This window comes from Homarus americanus, unplaced genomic scaffold, assembly GCF_018991925.1.
Source record: "Homarus americanus isolate GMGI-L3 unplaced genomic scaffold, GMGI_Hamer_2.0 scaffold40248, whole genome shotgun sequence".
Classification (NCBI taxonomy): domain Eukaryota; kingdom Metazoa; phylum Arthropoda; class Malacostraca; order Decapoda; family Nephropidae; genus Homarus; species Homarus americanus.
This window is the reverse complement of record NW_024712526.1, coordinates 11,798,256-11,815,026: the sequence shown is the minus strand read 5'-3', so window position 1 is coordinate 11,815,026 and position 16,771 is coordinate 11,798,256. Positions and strand designations below refer to the sequence as shown.

At 40.9% G+C, this 16,771-nt stretch overlaps 2 protein-coding genes across 3 annotated transcripts; both read right to left on the bottom strand.

The window, feature by feature from the left end:
- Nucleotides 1–1,269: 1,269 nt before the first annotated feature.
- Nucleotides 1,270–7,089, bottom strand: LOC121863207 (venom protease-like). 2 transcript variants are annotated; one of them, XM_042361695.1, is made up of 9 exons: nucleotides 6,960–7,089; nucleotides 6,617–6,790; nucleotides 4,763–4,813; nucleotides 4,303–4,643; nucleotides 3,952–4,058; nucleotides 3,269–3,437; nucleotides 2,656–2,755; nucleotides 2,243–2,412; nucleotides 1,270–1,909 (listed from the first exon to the last, which is right to left on the bottom strand). In XM_042361695.1, the coding sequence occupies exons 1-9, from the start codon at nucleotides 7,036–7,038 to the stop codon at nucleotides 1,745–1,747; spliced, it is 1,356 nt and encodes a 451-aa protein (XP_042217629.1). In that variant the 5' UTR covers nucleotides 7,039–7,089; the 3' UTR covers nucleotides 1,270–1,744. The 2 variants fall into 2 exon arrangements, with proteins under 2 accessions (XP_042217629.1, XP_042217635.1); XM_042361701.1 differs by lacking the exon at nucleotides 6,617–6,790 and having other exon boundaries at nucleotides 6,960–7,084.
- A 3,929-nt stretch (nucleotides 7,090–11,018) lies between these two features.
- Nucleotides 11,019–15,276, bottom strand: LOC121863222 (venom protease-like). Its single transcript, XM_042361713.1, has 9 exons — nucleotides 15,111–15,276; nucleotides 14,658–14,831; nucleotides 14,320–14,370; nucleotides 13,851–14,170; nucleotides 13,500–13,606; nucleotides 13,002–13,170; nucleotides 12,392–12,491; nucleotides 11,987–12,156; nucleotides 11,019–11,652 (listed from the first exon to the last, which is right to left on the bottom strand). Exons 1-9 carry the CDS (start codon nucleotides 15,187–15,189, stop codon nucleotides 11,488–11,490), a joined length of 1,335 nt encoding a protein of 444 aa, XP_042217647.1. The 5' UTR covers nucleotides 15,190–15,276; the 3' UTR covers nucleotides 11,019–11,487.
- Between the last annotated feature and the right edge of the window lie 1,495 nt (nucleotides 15,277–16,771).

Sequence of the window (16,771 nt, the reverse complement as noted above, 5' to 3'; positions counted from 1 at the left end):
TCACACAGACATAAATAAACTGAAGTTGTTGAATGTTGGCCACAGTGACCTTTTGCACCCACCTTGGTGTTATTAGTTGGTCATAGTGGCCACACAACAACAAAGGTAACAGTGCCGTGGCCTTACACTTACCTGGAAGGTGAACCAAACTTCACAGTTCTTGTTACTTCACTGTTCATGACGCACGCCCACAGGTGCTCCGCCACCACAAGTATTAAAACCTTTTCAGTCTTGACAGTTCCTCCCAAAATGTTAATAAACAGCGTAAATAATGATCATGGAGATAAGATAGACGGGAACAAGACATATACAGAAGACAACAACTAATAACCGTCAACTAACAGTGATGCCAGTTGCGGGATACAGTACTTGTTCCTTGTGTATTGTATAGGGAAATGCCCGCGGTGACGATAGCCTTATTATTATTATTATTATTATTATTATTATTATTATTATTATTATTATTATTATTATTATTATTATTATAATTTAGTGTTTCACAAATATAGTATTTTCCTACAACAAATATGTATACTATAAATGTTTTGATTAAATTGGTGACAAAAATAACCTTTCCTTCCGTAGCCGAGAGAGTTACTAACCATCTGTGTTAAGTTAAGCCATGCTAACCAGACCTAACTTAATCTAACTCTACTCTGTTAGGCTACACCAGGCAGTAGCCGGGAGCATTGAGAAGGAGACCGTGTGTGCTGGAGACCGAGCCGGAGGAAGAGACGCCTGCCAGGTAACAAACATTATAGTGTATTAATGAGGTGTTGCAGGTGTTGTCCTTCCATAAAGGAGTTATATAAGTGAATTGTCAAGTAATTTGTTTCTTTTATATATTTTCTTCTTTGTGTGGGACTGACAGTGGACGAGGATGTTTAGTTATAATTCATTTATTATGTTAACTTTATTAATTAAGTGTTGGTGTTAGTGGCGGACAAAGCTAGAGGTTCACCAGGTAGTAATTGTGTCATCACCTGAAGCAGCAGATTGTTGGTGTATTAATGTTTGTTTACTACAGTGTGTTTATATTGTTCATTAATTAATAATGTTGTGTGTTGTGGTCATCAGAGTGACTCTGGTGGCCCCTTGGTGTCCAGGAACTCAGTTGGGCAATATCTTCCCAGGTGGTAGTACAGTACCTCCCTGTTTCCTTAATATTATCTTAACATAAAATGTCTTTTCTTGTTATACTAAGATCATCTTATTAGTTGTTGAAGTTCTGTCATACTTAAAGGCAGAAGGAAAATCATTTAACTTGTGTCAGGTGATCAATATTTATTCTAAAATGATAGCATAAAATAACTTAATGGATCATATAACAATTATCATGTGTAATAATTTATTGGTCTAACAATGATTTATTTCAGTTGTCAGTAAAATTTCTCAGTAAGAACTTAATAAGTTGATATTGAACTTGCTTGTTCTTCATATAACAAGGTCAGGGTGAACACATAACTTGTCACAAACTGGGCGTGGTGAACGAAGTTCTCTGGATAGTGACACACTTCTCCAGTTAGTTATGTACCATTAACCTTGTTGATGTCAACTATGCTTGTGACTCATAAACCTTTAATAACAGAGTCATATAATAATGGTCACACCTGTTCAGTACTCAAATAACATTTAACCAATTCAAGGAGATGAACTTCTTTGCAACTATAGGTCTATATTTATCAATGGATTCCAGATTTGGTCAGAAAGTCTTATAAAAGTCTTGTGAAGGAGGAAGGTGTTCTTAGAAGGCAGTCTTCTTGACCCAGGCGAGGTACTGCTCCTCACGGATGTTGGCGTACAGGCCGGGGAAGTCCTTGAGGCCACAGCCAACCCCACTAGACACGACGCCTGCCATGGTGTATTGCCCAGCTGAGTTCCTCGATACCAAGGGGCCACCAGAGTCACTCTGATGACCACAACACACAACATTATTAATTAATGAACACTATAAACACACTGTAGTAAACAAACATTAATACACCAACAATCTGCTGCTTCAGGTGATGACACAATTACTACCTGGTGAACCTCTAGCTTTGTCCGCCACTAACACCAACACTTAATTAATAAAGTTAACATAATAAATGAATTATAACTAAACATCCTCGTCCACTGTCAGTCCCACACAAAAAAGAAAAATATATAAAAGAAACAAATTACTTGACAATTCACTTATATAACTCCTTTATGGAAGGACAACACCTGCAACACCTCATTAATACACTATAATGTTTGTTACCTGGCAGGCGTCTCTTCCTCCCGCTCGGTCTCCAGCACACACGGTCTCCTTCCCGATGCCTCTTGGGAACTTTTTGAGATAATCGTCTAGAGTAGAGTAACTCTTGTCACAGTCTGAGGATGGGAATACTGTTATCTCCACCTCCTGCAGCACCGAGCTTGGCTCACCAGCTGTAGAAAATAATAATAATAATAATAATAATAATAATAATAATAATAATAATAATAATAATAATAATAATAATAATAATAATAATAATAATAATAAATATTTATTATAGAATCTGGTGTATGATGTGATAACAAGAAAAACTTTGTATTCAAATGAAACACCAAGAAGGTAATTTGTAACGTGTGAATAAAGAAAAAAAGGGAATTGTGTTAATCTCTCGGTAGTAAAGTGAAGGAACTGACCAAACTGAGTGGCACCCCAGCCAGTAAGAGTAACCTTCGTGCCAGTCAGGTCGTTGATGCTCTCCTGCCCCCACGGTAGACACACCGGGTTGATGAATGGCTGAAACAACAACAAAATTCAGTTAGATTTCCCTGTTAAAAAAATATAACTGAATCCAACCATTATGACTGTGACTTATTTGATCTATTAGGACTGTCACCTATTTAGCCCATCACCATTTGTTCCTCTTCAGCAAGATGTAGTTTGGGTGGTAATATTTAAGACAGTTAATGCTCTTATATACGGGTATTATTATCAGGATGTAAGTATTTATTAACGTACTCAAGTAGCAGTTCATGAGACTTTGAGGTTGTAAGTCTTCCCTAAGTCTTCTTCACAAGTCTCTTTAGGGCTGAACAAGGACCGAGGAAATGTTGGTGAGTACACAGAGGCAATGACCGAAGAATTGCAAGTATTGATAAGAACCAGACCAAAGTAACCAAGACAAAATGCGGAGATACTATGAATTACATCTCACTTCACCTCAAGAGAAAATAATCAATCTTAGTAATTGGTTTGGTTTCGGCAATTTAACCAAGACAAGAGAGAGAGAGATAGGATTGGTAAACGAACCTTCAATATCACTCTACGGTTTAGCTTGAGAAGAGCTAGGTCGTGGTAGCCCTGGGGGTGCACGTAGTCAGGATGCAAGATGGTCTCTGCCACACCGAAGTCCTCATGAACGGCGCCGTCTCCATCATCATTGTAGTCATGTTCACCCAGGCGCACCACTGTCACTGTCCTGTAATGTTTAGATCATTCAATCATCCTAATTCCTTTTAATCCGAATGCCATTTTTTACGCAATAAGTGACTTCTGTTAAAAGATAAATTAAGGCATAATTTAGGCGACGTGGTTAAGATTTTACAAGTGTTAATCCAAAGTTATTTATCAGTCATTGGAGACATAAACATCATTATTTGACGACTTCCATAATATTGCATTAAAGTTCAACAAGACAGTTTTGTCTCACGTCTGAGGGATCATCTACCAGTCTCTGAGGTTACTACTACACTATAGTAAGGTTGAAGTTTATCTCTGAGAGCCTTAACTTACTCCCCATAGACATGAGCCACTATTAGCGTCCACAAGTCCAACGTTCCCCACCAGCCCGCCACAAACACTGTCTAGACAGCTACACCAGATCAAATAGTTCACTTCCCCCTGCCACTGTTTGCCTGACACCGACCACACACCTGTTACACCTGACCTTGTATTATAAGTTTATGTAAAGATTTACGTCATCCTCTACTTACGTGAACAAGAAACAATGAAGAGCGGAAAGGACCCACTGCTCGTTGATGAGCGCTCCTGCACAGAACCATGTGATCTTGCCCTGTTCATTGGTGTCCCCGAGCAGTGCCTGCAGAAATCACATACATTGTGACATTCACCTTGTGTTTCAGTGTCCTGCAGCTATTACCATTATTTTAACTTATTCCTACATCACATAGTCTAGTGTGAAAAACTCAGTTACTGACAAAGAAACTCCATATAAGATGATAATGAATCAGGAAGCTGCCAAACTTATCTATAATAACTATGATAATGTGTGTGTTTATATATTGTGTCAATATATTCAAAAGAAATATCAAAGAGTTCCTCACCATCCATGGCCAGGCGTTCTTTTCGGCTATTACTCCACCAACTGCGAAGCCTACAGCACCATTTATGGGCTCTAGTGAACCCGCAGGATGTGCTTGTGCGGCCAAGCCACCTTCTTGGCGCTTTACAGAAGAAAGTGGACGTTCCACACGCGCCGACGGATCATTAAAAGCGTCCGCAGGAATTCCAGGGCGAGGTCGACTGGAGATGGCAGACTCCCCGGAGGGAGTGGGTCTCTCAAACGCCACCGGGCGACTGGTGGTAGCTTCAGGCCTCAAGATGACCTCATCACCAAGACTCTTGAGTAACAAAGTAAAAGTTTTCCGGGGGTTTGTTCCACATTCTGTAACGTTGGTAAGTTTGTAAACTCAATGTTGCTGCCGGTAGTGTTATTTTTTTTTCACATATATATTATAAATAAAAGTAACAAGTACAACAAATATGAACTTTCTGGTTACTTACGGAAGCTGACGGAAGGTGGAGAGATGTCCCCGATGGCCGCTGTGTTGTCTCCTGAAACATTGACACCTTCGTTAATATCTGTCCTAACACATCCTTCAGTGTACAGGTATGTGTACATAAGAAAATAAGAAAATAAGGAGTCTGCAATAGGCCAGTTGGCCTGTGCATGGCAGCTCCTGTCGAGAGTTACTACCACTCTCTATCATCCATGAATCTATCTAGCCTCCTTTTGAAACTTTCCAGAGTTCCCGCACTTACTACAAAGTTGCTAAGCTTGTTCCACTCGTCCACCACCCTATTTGTGAACCAGTTTCTTCCTATCTCCTCCTAAACCTAAACTTATCCAACTTGAATCCGTTGCTCCGAGTCCTATCCTGCTCGGATATTATAAGAACTTTATCTATATCCCATTTATTGATTCCTTTCACCCACTTAAATACTTCTATCATATCTCCCCGCACTCTTCGTCTTTCTAGGGAATGCAAGTTAAGTTTCTTTAACCTATCCTGATATGGAAGGTTTCTAAGTCCCGGAATCATTTTTGTCATTCTTCGCTGCGCCGACTCTAGTGAATTTATATCCATTCTATAATAGGGGCACCAGAACTGAACCGCATAATGGATGTGCGGCCTGACTAGCGCAAGATATAGTTGTAATAAGACCTCTGCACTCTTGTTACTTACACTTCTAGATATAAAACCCAATACTCTGTTTGCCTTATTTCGAACGTTAACGCACTGTTTTCTAGGCCGTAGGTCCGGGCTTACAAGTACCCCTAGGTCTCTTTCACAAGTCGACTTCTCTAGGTTGATTTTGTTAAGGCTGTATACCTTATAAGTATTTGTTCTTCCAATATTAAGTACGCTGCACTTGCTGGTGTTGAATTTCATTTGCCATTTTCAGACCACCCCTGCAGTTTATTTAGATGCTCCTGTAATGCATTTGCATCCTGCCCTGAATAAATTTGCCGCCCTATGTTGGTGTCATCCGCAAACTTGCTTATGTCACTGCTGATCCCAGTATCTAGATCGTTTATGTAGATTATGAACAAGAGTGGGCCTAGTACTGACCCCTGGGGAACCCCAGTGGTTACACGGCCCCACTCAGATTTACCACCATCTACGCTGACCCTCTGCGTTCTATCGGTGAGCCATGATTTTATGAGGAGTTCAGTAGGTGTTTGTGTGTGTGTGTGTGAGAAGGTCCAACTATCATAAGAACATAAGAACATAAGAATGGAGGAAACTGCAGCGGGCCTATTGGCCCATACTGGGCAGTCCCGTTTACACCCAACCCCTATTGCTCATATGAGCATCCAACCTATGTTTGAAGCAATTCAGCGTATTCGAGTTAATGATGATATTTGGTAACTTGTTACATTCATCCACTACTCTGTTTCCAAACCAGTGTTTACCTATTTTACGCCTAAATCTAAATTTGTCTAATTTAAAACCATTGTTACGAGTTCGCTCCTGGTTGGATAGTTTGAGTACCTTTGTAATGTCCCCTTTGTTTAGCCCTGCCTTCCACTTATACACCTCTATCAGGTCGCCCCTCGCTCTACGTCTCTCAAGGGAGTGCAAATTAAGATGCTTTAACCTGTCTCTATACTCAAGGTTCCTAATGCCCGGGATTAGTCTTGTCATTCTCCTCTGAATTCTTATGCATACTTTATTCAACTGTACTATAATTAGGTCTAAAATAATTTAAGTTACTACAGCAACACTCGACATAGAGAGATAGACAGAAAGAGACAGACAGACAGACTAAACTTCAATAATGTAAACATTTCAATCCTTCACGGAGTATTCACATGACGTCTATAATACTTGATACATAACAGAGGACAATTACCTCCAGTTGAAGGGCAACAGACAATGGGGAAGACGCCGCTGTACCCACATATGACTGGCATGTTGAGGCGGTACGTCTGACCAACAAATGGACACTTGCGGATATTAAGACAGGTTCCGGGGCCGCCTGTGTGAGCTGTGCAGGAAGACCCTGCCGGCAGGTCCAGTATGTTTACTGATGCGGAAGAGAGAAGAGCAGAGTGTTTATTAGTTAGTCCCACCTGCTAGTGTGTGGCAGCCTAGAGATTACTTATTCCATCACCACACACACACGTCTTGACCAGTGTGGCAATGTTTAGTTATTCTAACAACATATATTGGCCACAGTGGACCAGGATACTCACTCGGTTTCTGAGTGTTTACCACTGTGGCCAACACAACAAGAGCCACCAACACCAGAGACACCTGCGTATGGCCCCACATGTTCCCTCCTCACACACCTGGATCCACAACACAACTGAGACCTCAACCGGATCTGGTCGTCTTATAAGAGTTGCTGCTGGAGTTGCCATAATCTGATTTCTAAAATAATGTGTTCACTGTCATACTGCTTTGTTCACAATATATAGTAATACATGTACAAACAGTGACGTAACGTGGACGTACTATTTGAGGGATGGCACAAACTACTATAATACTCGACATTAAAGACAGAATAACACAATTAGAATCAAGCAATGATGTCACGTGTTCTGGGCATGAATTATCAAAGTGTACATCAGTAAGATTCTGGAAATGATCATCAAGGTGACCTCTTCAGCCAGACTTTCTCAATAGATTTTTTTGTGTGCATTTGCCTACATGTTAGATAACTCACACACACACACGCACACACACACACACACACATATATACACACACACACACACATACATTCACACACACACACACACACACACACACACACACACACACACACACACACACACACACACACACACACATACATACATACACACACACAGATGCGAGCGCGCATGTGCATGTATGTGAGTATGTAATAATAATAATAATAATAATAATAATAATAATAATAATAATAATAATAATAATAATATTAAACGGTTTATTAATAGAGTTGCAGCCGGTGGCTGAAAATATACAGACTTACATTTGTTTTAGACATAATGATATAATATGCATTGAATACATTTACAGGGCTGTACAGTACATAAATCAGGAGTTGTTTATTATTTTAACAATAGATGGGATGGTGCTGTTCTTATATCTATCGGTGCGGTGTGTGTGCATGTGTGTGCTCGTGTGTGTACATGTAATAAACGGTTTATTTAAAAAGTTTTGCAGCCCGAAGGCCGAAAATATACATTGGACATAAATGTCTTATTACATACATTGGTGGTTTAACAAAAGCCTTCATTAGAGAAAGGTGAAGGACATACAGATTAATGTTTACAGCGGAGGTCACGTAGATCATATGAGCTGAGGTGTTGAACAGCAGACACGTAGTGTAGTAACTCCCTCACAGATGGTGTTATGAGGGGCATCACGTGGAGTAGTAGTTCCCTCACAGATGGTGTTATGAGGGGCTTGATGTGGTGTAGTAATTCCCTCACAGATGGTGTATGAGGGGCCTGATGATGTAGTAATTCCCTCACAGATGGTGTTATAACATAAGAACATAAGAAAATAAGGAGTCTGCAATAGGCCGGTTGGCCTGTGCATGGCAGCTCCTGTCGAGAGTTACTACCACTCTCTATCATCCATAAATCTATCCAGCCTCCCTTTGAAACTTTCCAGCGTTCCAGCACTTACTACAAAGTTGCTAAGCTTATTCCACTCGTCCACCACCCTATTTGTAAACCAGTTCCTTCCTATCTCCCTCCTAAACCTAAACTTATCCAATTTGAATCCGTTGTTCCGAGTCCTATCCTGCTCGGATATTATAAGAACTTTATCTATATCACCTTTATTGATTCCTTTCACCCACTTGAATACTTCTATCATATCTCCCCGCACTCTTCGTCTTTCTAGGGAATGCAAGTTTAGTTTCTTTAACCTATCCTGATATGGTGTAGTAATTTCCTCACAGATGGTGTATGAGGGGCCTGATGTGGTGTAACAATTCCCTCACAGATGGTGTTATGAGGGGCATCACATAGCGTAGTAATTCCCTCACAGATGGTGTTATGAGGGGCATCATGTAGTGTAGTAATTCCCTCACAGATGGTGTTATGAGGGGCATCACATAGCGTAGTAATTCCCTCACAGATGGTGTTATGAGGGGCATCATGTAGCGTAGTAATTCCCTCACAGATGGTGTTATGAAGGGCATCACATGGTGTAGTAATTCCCTCACAGATGGTGTTATGAAGAACCTCATGATGCTGTAGCAACTCATTCACTACGTGGTGTCGTAGCATCATGGGGACACCACGTGGTCTGTTGTCACAGGACTTCACTCACTTAAGTGAGTGAGGTGTGGTCCCAGGCCTCTCTATCGTGGAGTCTCAGGGTAATTATCACTGGATACCTGGGACCTCACTGTGTGAAGGTTAGCTTGGGTAAGACTCAACTGCAACTGCCGAGTTGCTTTTCACTGACTTTAGCACTATTCACCACTATTCAACACTGGTTCCATTCCTTTCCCAAATGAAATAGTAACTTCTGGCGAGAACTTGTTTATATTCCGGTGGGGAGGAGGGTTCAGGGGAGGGAGTTGGTATGGGCCAACATAACAGTTGACGTGGCTGCTGCTGAGCAGCGCCAGGTGCGTCTTGACCGTCTTGACCCGTCTGTGCTCCTGTGTCAGTGTGTGTATTTTTGTGTGTGTGTATGTGTGAGTGTGTGCGTGTGTGTCTGTGTGTGCGTGTGTGTCTGTGTGTGCGTGTTTTTATCTGTGTGTGCGTGTGTGTCTGTGTGTGCGTGTTTTTATCAGTGTGTGCGCGCGCTTGACAAGTTTTCCTAGAGTGGTCACGTGTCGCCCCGTTGCTATCCACCAGACTTGTTCTCCCAGGTGTGGTGGTGGTGAACACACTGACACGTGTACCCACAAACACACACACGTGCACTACTACACACACTAACACACATGCTCTAGTACACACACTCACATACATGCACTCATACATACACTCACACAGACATAAATAAACTGAAGTTGTTGAATGTTGGCCACAGTGACCTTTTGCACCCACCTTGGTGTTATTAGTTGGTCATAGTGGCCACACAACAACAAAGGTAACAGTGTCGTGGCCTTACACTTACCTGGAAGGTGAACCAACCTTCACAGTTCTTGTTACTTCACTGTTCATGACGCACGCCCACAGGTGCTCCGCCACCACAAGTATTAAAACCTTTTCAGTCTTGACAGTTCCTCCCAAAATGTTAATAAACACCGTAAATAATGATCATGGAGATAAGATAGACGGGAACAAGACATATACAGAAGACAACAACTAATAACCGTCAACTAACAGTGATGCCAGTTGCGGGATACAGTACTTGTTCCTTGTGTATTGTATAGGGAAATGCCCGCGGTGACGATAGCCTTATTATTAATATTATTATTATTATTATTATTATTATTATTATTATTATTATTATTATTATTATTATTATTATTATTATTATTATTATTACTATTATTATTATTATTATAATTTAGTGTTTCACAAATATAGTATTTTCCTACAACACATATGTATACTATAAATGTTTTGATTAAATTGGTGACAAAAATAACCTTTCCTTCCGTAGCCGAGAGAGTTACTAACCATCTGTGTTAAGTTAAGCCATGCTAACCAGACCTAACTTAACCTAACTCTACTCTGTTAGGCTACACCAGGCAGTAGCCGGGAGGCATCGAGAAGGAGACCTTGTGTGCTGGAGACCGAGCGGGAGGAAGAGACGCCTGCCAGGTAACAAACATTATAGTGTATTAATGATGTGTTGCAGGTGTTGTCCTTCCATAAAGGAGTTATATAAGTGAATTGTCAAGTAATTTGTTTCTTTTATATATTTTTCTTCCTTGTGTGGGACTGACAGTGGACGAGGATGTTTAGTTATAATTCATTTATTATGTTAACTTTATTAATTAAGTGTTGGTGTTAGTGGCGGACAAAGCTAGAGGTTCACCAGGTAGTAATTGTGTCATCACCTGAAGCAGCAGATTATTGGTGTATTAATGTTTGTTTACTACAGTGTGTTTATATTGTTCATTAATTAATAATGTTGTGTGTTGTGGTCATCAGAGTGACTCTGGTGGCCCCTTGGTGTCGAGGAACTCAGTTGGGCAATATCTTCCCAGGTGGTAGTACAGTACCTCCCTGTTTCCTCAATATTATCTTAACATAAAATGTCTTTTCTTGTTATACTAAGATCATCTTATTAGTTGTTGAAGTTCTGTCATACTTAAAGGCAGAAGGACAATCATTTAACTTGTGTCAGGTGATCAATATTTATTCTAAAATGATAGCATAAAATAACTTAATGGATCATATAACAATTATCATGTGTAATAATTTATTGGTCTAACAATGATTTATTTCAGTTGTCAGTAAAATTTCTCAGTAAGAACTTCATAACTTGATATTGAACTTGTTTGTTCTTCATATAACAAGGTCAGGGTGAACACATAACTTGTTTATAACTGGGCGTGGTAAACGGTGTTCTCTGGACAGTGACACACTTCACCCATTAGTTATGTATCATAAACCTTGTCAACTATGCTTGTGACTCATAAACCTTTAATAACAGAGTCATATAATAATGGTCACACCTGTTCAGTACTCAAATAACATTTAACCAATTCAAGGAGATGAACTTATATGCAACTATAGGTCTATATTTATCAATGGATTCCAGATTTGGTCAGAAAGTCTTTTAAAAGTCTTGTGAAGGAGGAAGGTGTTCTTAGAAGGCAGTCTTCTTGACCCAGGCGAGGTACTGCTCCTCACGGATGTTGGCGTACAGGCCGGGGAAGTCTTTGAGGCCACAGCCAACCCCACGAGACACGACGCCTGCCATGGTGTATAGCCCAGCTGAGTTCCTCGACACCAAGGGGCCACCAGAGTCTCTCTAATGACCACAACACACAACATTATTAATTAATGAACAATATAAACACACTGTAGTAAACAAACATTAATACACCAACAATCTGCTGCTTCAGGTGATGACACAATTACTACCTGGTGAACCTCTAGCTTTGTCCGCCACTAACACCAACACTTAATTAATAAAGTTAACATAATAAATGAATTATAACTAAACATCCTCGTCCACTGTCAGTCCCACACAAAAAAGAAAAAATATATAAAGGAAACAAATTACTTGACAATTCACTTATATAACTCCTTTATGGAAGGACAACACCTGCAACACCTCATTAATACACTATAATGTTTGTTACCTGGCAGGCGTCTCTTCCTCCTACTCGGTCTCCAGCACACACGGTCTCCTTCCCGATGCCTCTTGGGAACTCTTTGAGATAATCGTCAAGAGTAGAGTAACTCTTGTCACAGTCTGAGGATGGGAATACTGTTATCTCCACCTCCTGCAGCACCGAGCTTGGCTCACCAGCTGCAGAAAATAATAATAATAATAAATAATAATAATAATAATAATAATAATAATAATAATAATAATAATAATAATAATAATAATAATAAATATTTATTATAGAATCTGGTGTTTGATGTGATAACAAGAAAAACTTTGTATTCATATTAAACACCAAGAAGGTAAATTGTAACGTGTGAATAAAGAAAAAAAGGGAATTGTGTTAATCTCTTGGTAGTAAAGTGAAGGAACTGACCAAACTGAGTCGCACCCCAGCCAGTAAGAGTAGCCTTCGTGCCAGTCAGGTCGTTGATGCTCTCCTGCCCCCACGGTAGACACACCGGGTTGATAAATGGCTGAAACAAGAACAAAATTCAGTTAGATTTCCCTGTTAAAAAATATAATGAATCCAACCATTATGACTGTGACCTATTTGATCTATTAGGACTGTCACCTATTTAGCCCATCACCATTTGTTCCTCTTCAGTAAGATGTAGTTTGGGTGGTAATATTTAAGACAGTTAATGCTCTTATATACGGGTATTATTATCAGGATGTAAGTATTTATTAACATACTCAAGTAGCAGTTCATGAGACTAAGAGGTTGTAAGTCTTCCCTAAGTCTTCTTCACAAGTCTCTTTAGGGCTGAACAAGGACCGAGGAAATGTTGGTGAGTACACAGCGGCAATGACCGAAGACTTGCAAGTATTGATAAGAACCAGACCAAAGTAACCAAGACAAAATGCCGAGTTACTATGAATTACATCTCACTTCACCTCAAGGGAAAATAATCAATCTAGTAATTGGTTTGGTTTCAGCAATTTAACCAAGACAAGAGAGAGAGAGATAGGATTGGTAAACGAACCTTCAATATCACTCTACGGTTTAGCTTGAGAAGAGCTAGGTCGTGGTAGCCCTGGGGGTGCACGTAGTCAGGATGCAAGATGGTCTCTGCCACACCGAAGTCTTCATGAGCGGCTCCGTCTCCTTCATCATTGTAGTCATGTTCACCCAGGCGCACCACTGTCGCTTTCCTGTAATGTTCACACTACTCCTTCATCCTAAATCCTTTTAATCCCAACTTGACAGCTTTGTCTCACGTCTGCAGGATCAACTACCAGTCTCTAAGGTTACTACTTCACTTTAGTAAGGTGGATGTTTATCTCTGAGAGCCTTAACTTACTCCCCATAAACACGAGCCCGACATTCCCCACCAGCCCGCCACAAACACTGTCTAGACAGCTACACCAGATTAAATAGTTCACTTCCTCCTGCCACTGTTTGTCTGACACCGACCACACACCTGTTACACCTGACCTTGTATTATAAGTTTATGGAAAGATTTACGTCATCCTCTACTTACGTGGTCAAGAAACAATGAAGAGCGGTAAGGACCCACTGCTCGTTGATGAGCGCTCCTGCGCAGAACCACATGATCTTGCCCTGTTCATTGGTGTCCCCGAGCAGTCCCTGCAGAAATCACATACATTGTGACATTCACCTTGTGTTTCAGTGTCCTGCAGCTATTACCATTACTTTAACTTATTCCTACATCACATAGTCTAGTGTGAAAAACTCAGTTACTGACAAAGAAACTCCATATAAGATGATAATGAATCGGGAAGCAGCCAAACTTACCTATAATAACTGTTGTAATGTGTGTGTTTATATATTGTGTCAATATATTCATAAGGAAAATCAATGAGCTCCTCACCATCCATGGCCAGGCGTTCTTTTCGGCTATTACTCCACCAACTACGCGGGGAACAAAATCACCTAAAGTCCCTGTTTGCGCTTCTGCGGCCGATCCACCTTGTTTGCGCTTTGCTGAAGAAAGTGGACGTTCCACACGCGCCGACGGATCATTAAAAGCGGACTCGGGAATCCCAGGGCGATGTCCCTTAGCCTTGGGTCCTTTGGGGATCTTAGGCTTCCTGCGGCGACTGTTGGTAGTAGCGTCAGGCCTCAAGATGAACTCCTCATCAGGACTCTCGAGTAACAAGCTAAAAGTTCTCTGAGGGTTTGTTCCACATTCTGTAATGTCGGTAAGTAAGTAAACCAAATGTTGCTACTCATAATGTATCTTTATTGAAACAATTAATATAAATACAAGTAAGAATTAATAGCATAATTATTTAAGGTGTAATTAAGTCTACGACGACACATGATCTCTGGTTACTTACGGAAGTTGACGGCAGGTGGAGAGATGTCCCCGATGGCCGCTGTGTTGTCTCCTGAAACATTGACACCTTCGTTAGTACCTGTCCTAACACATCCTTCAGTGTATGTGTATGAGGGAGTCCTGCTGGTGTGTGTGAGTGTGTGTGTGTGAGAAGGTCCAACTATCTTACGCATACTTTACTCAACTGTACTGTAATTGAGTCTAAAATAATTTAAGTTACTGAAGCCACACTCGACAGACAGACAGACAGACTAGACTTCAATATTGTAAACAATTCAATCCTTCACGGAGGATTAGCATGACGTCTATAATAGGCCATACATGACATAGGACAATTACCTCCAGTTGAAAGGCAACAGACAATGGGGAAGACGCCGCTGTACCCACATATGACTGGCATGTTAAGGCGGTACGTCTGACCAACAAATGGACACTTGCGAATATTAAGACAGGTTCCGGGGCCGCCTGTGTGAGCTGTGCAGGAAGACCCTGCCGGCAGGTCCAGTATGTTTACTAATGGTTGGATGGATATATGAACAATAGGGGTGGGGTGTAAATGGGACTGCCCAGTATGGGCCAACAGGCCCGCTTCAGTTACTTCCATTCTTATGTTCTTACGTTTTATGGGGCAGAAGAGAGAAGAACAGAGTGTTTATTAGTTACTCCCACCTGCTAGTGTGTGGCAGCCTTGAGATTACTTATTCCATCACCACACACACACGTCTTGACCAGTGTGGCCATGTTTAGTTATTCTAACAACATATATTGGCCACAGTGGACCAGGATACTCACTCGGTTTCTTTGTGTTTGCCACTGTGGCCAACACAACAAGAGCCACCAACAACAGAGACACCTGCGTATGGCCCCACATGTTCCCTCCTCACACACCTGGATCCACAACACAACTGAGACCTCAACCGGATCGGGTCCTCTTATAAGAGTTGCTGCTGGAGTTGCTATAATCTGAATTCTCTAAAATAATGTGTTCACTGTCATACTGCTTTGTTCACAATATATAGTAATACATGTACAAACAGTGACGCAACGTGGACGTACTATTTGATGGATGGCACAAACTACTATAATACTCGACATTAAAGACAGAATAACACAATAAGAACCAAGGAATGACGTCACGTGTTCTGGGCATGAATTATCAAAGTGTACATCAGTAAGATTCTGGAAATGGTCATTATGGTGTAATCTCTTCAGCCAGACTTTCTCACTCGGTTTTTGTGCGTGTATTTCCCTAGATGTTAGATAACTCACACACACACAGATGCGAGCGCGAGTGTGTATGTGTGCGCTCGTCTGTGTGTGCGCTTGTGTGTTTGTGTGTACGTGTGTGTGTATGTGTGTGGATGGGCGCGTTTGTGTGTGTGTGTGTGTGTGTGCGTGCTTGAACAATTTTCCTGGAGTGGTCACGTGTCGCCCCAATGTTATCCACCAGACCTGTTCTCCCAGGTCTGGTGGTGGTGTACACACTCACACGCGTACCCACAAACACACACACACATGCACTAGTAAGCACACACACAAATGCACTAGTGCACACACTCACACACATGCTCTAGTACACACACTCACACACATACATACACTCATACAGACATAAATTTGCTAATGGTGTTACAGGAGTGTGACTTGTAGTAAAGCAGTTGGCGGCAGGAAGAAGGACAGTTTAGAACAACAAGAGTGTTAGTAAAAAGACTTAAGCCTTATGTACAGTGTCTATTTGTTGTCCACAGTGGCCATGTTGACTCACTCTGACCTTGAATGTTGGCCACACAACAACAAAGGTAACAGTGTCGTGGCCTTACACTTACCTGGAAGGTGAACCAAACTTCACAGTTCTTGTTACTTCACTGTTTATGACGCACGCCCACAGGTGCTCCGCCACCACAAGTATTAAAACCTTTTCAGTCTTGACAGTTCCTCCCAAAATGTTAATAAACAGCGTAAATAATGATCATGGAGATAAGATAGACGGGAACAAGACATATACAGAAGACAACAACTAATAACCGTCAACTAACAGTGATGCCAGTTGCGGGATACAGTACTTGCTCCTTGTGTATTGTATAGGGAAATGCCCGCGGTGACGATAGCCTTATTATTATTATTATTATTATAATTATTATTATTATTATTATTATTATTATTATTATTTAGTGTTTTATAGTATTTTCCTACAACAAATATGTATACTATAAATTTTTTGAATAAAAAGGTGACAAAAATAACCTTTCCTTCCATAGCCGATATAGTTACTAACCATCTGTGTTAAGTTAAGCCATGCTAACCAGATCTAACCTAACCTAACCTAAGTCTACTCTGTTAAGTTACACCAGGCAGTAGCCGGGAGGCGTCGGGAAGGAGACCGTGTGTGCTGGAGACCGAGCGGGAGGAAGAGACGCCTGCCAGGTAACAAACATTATAGTGTATTAATGAGG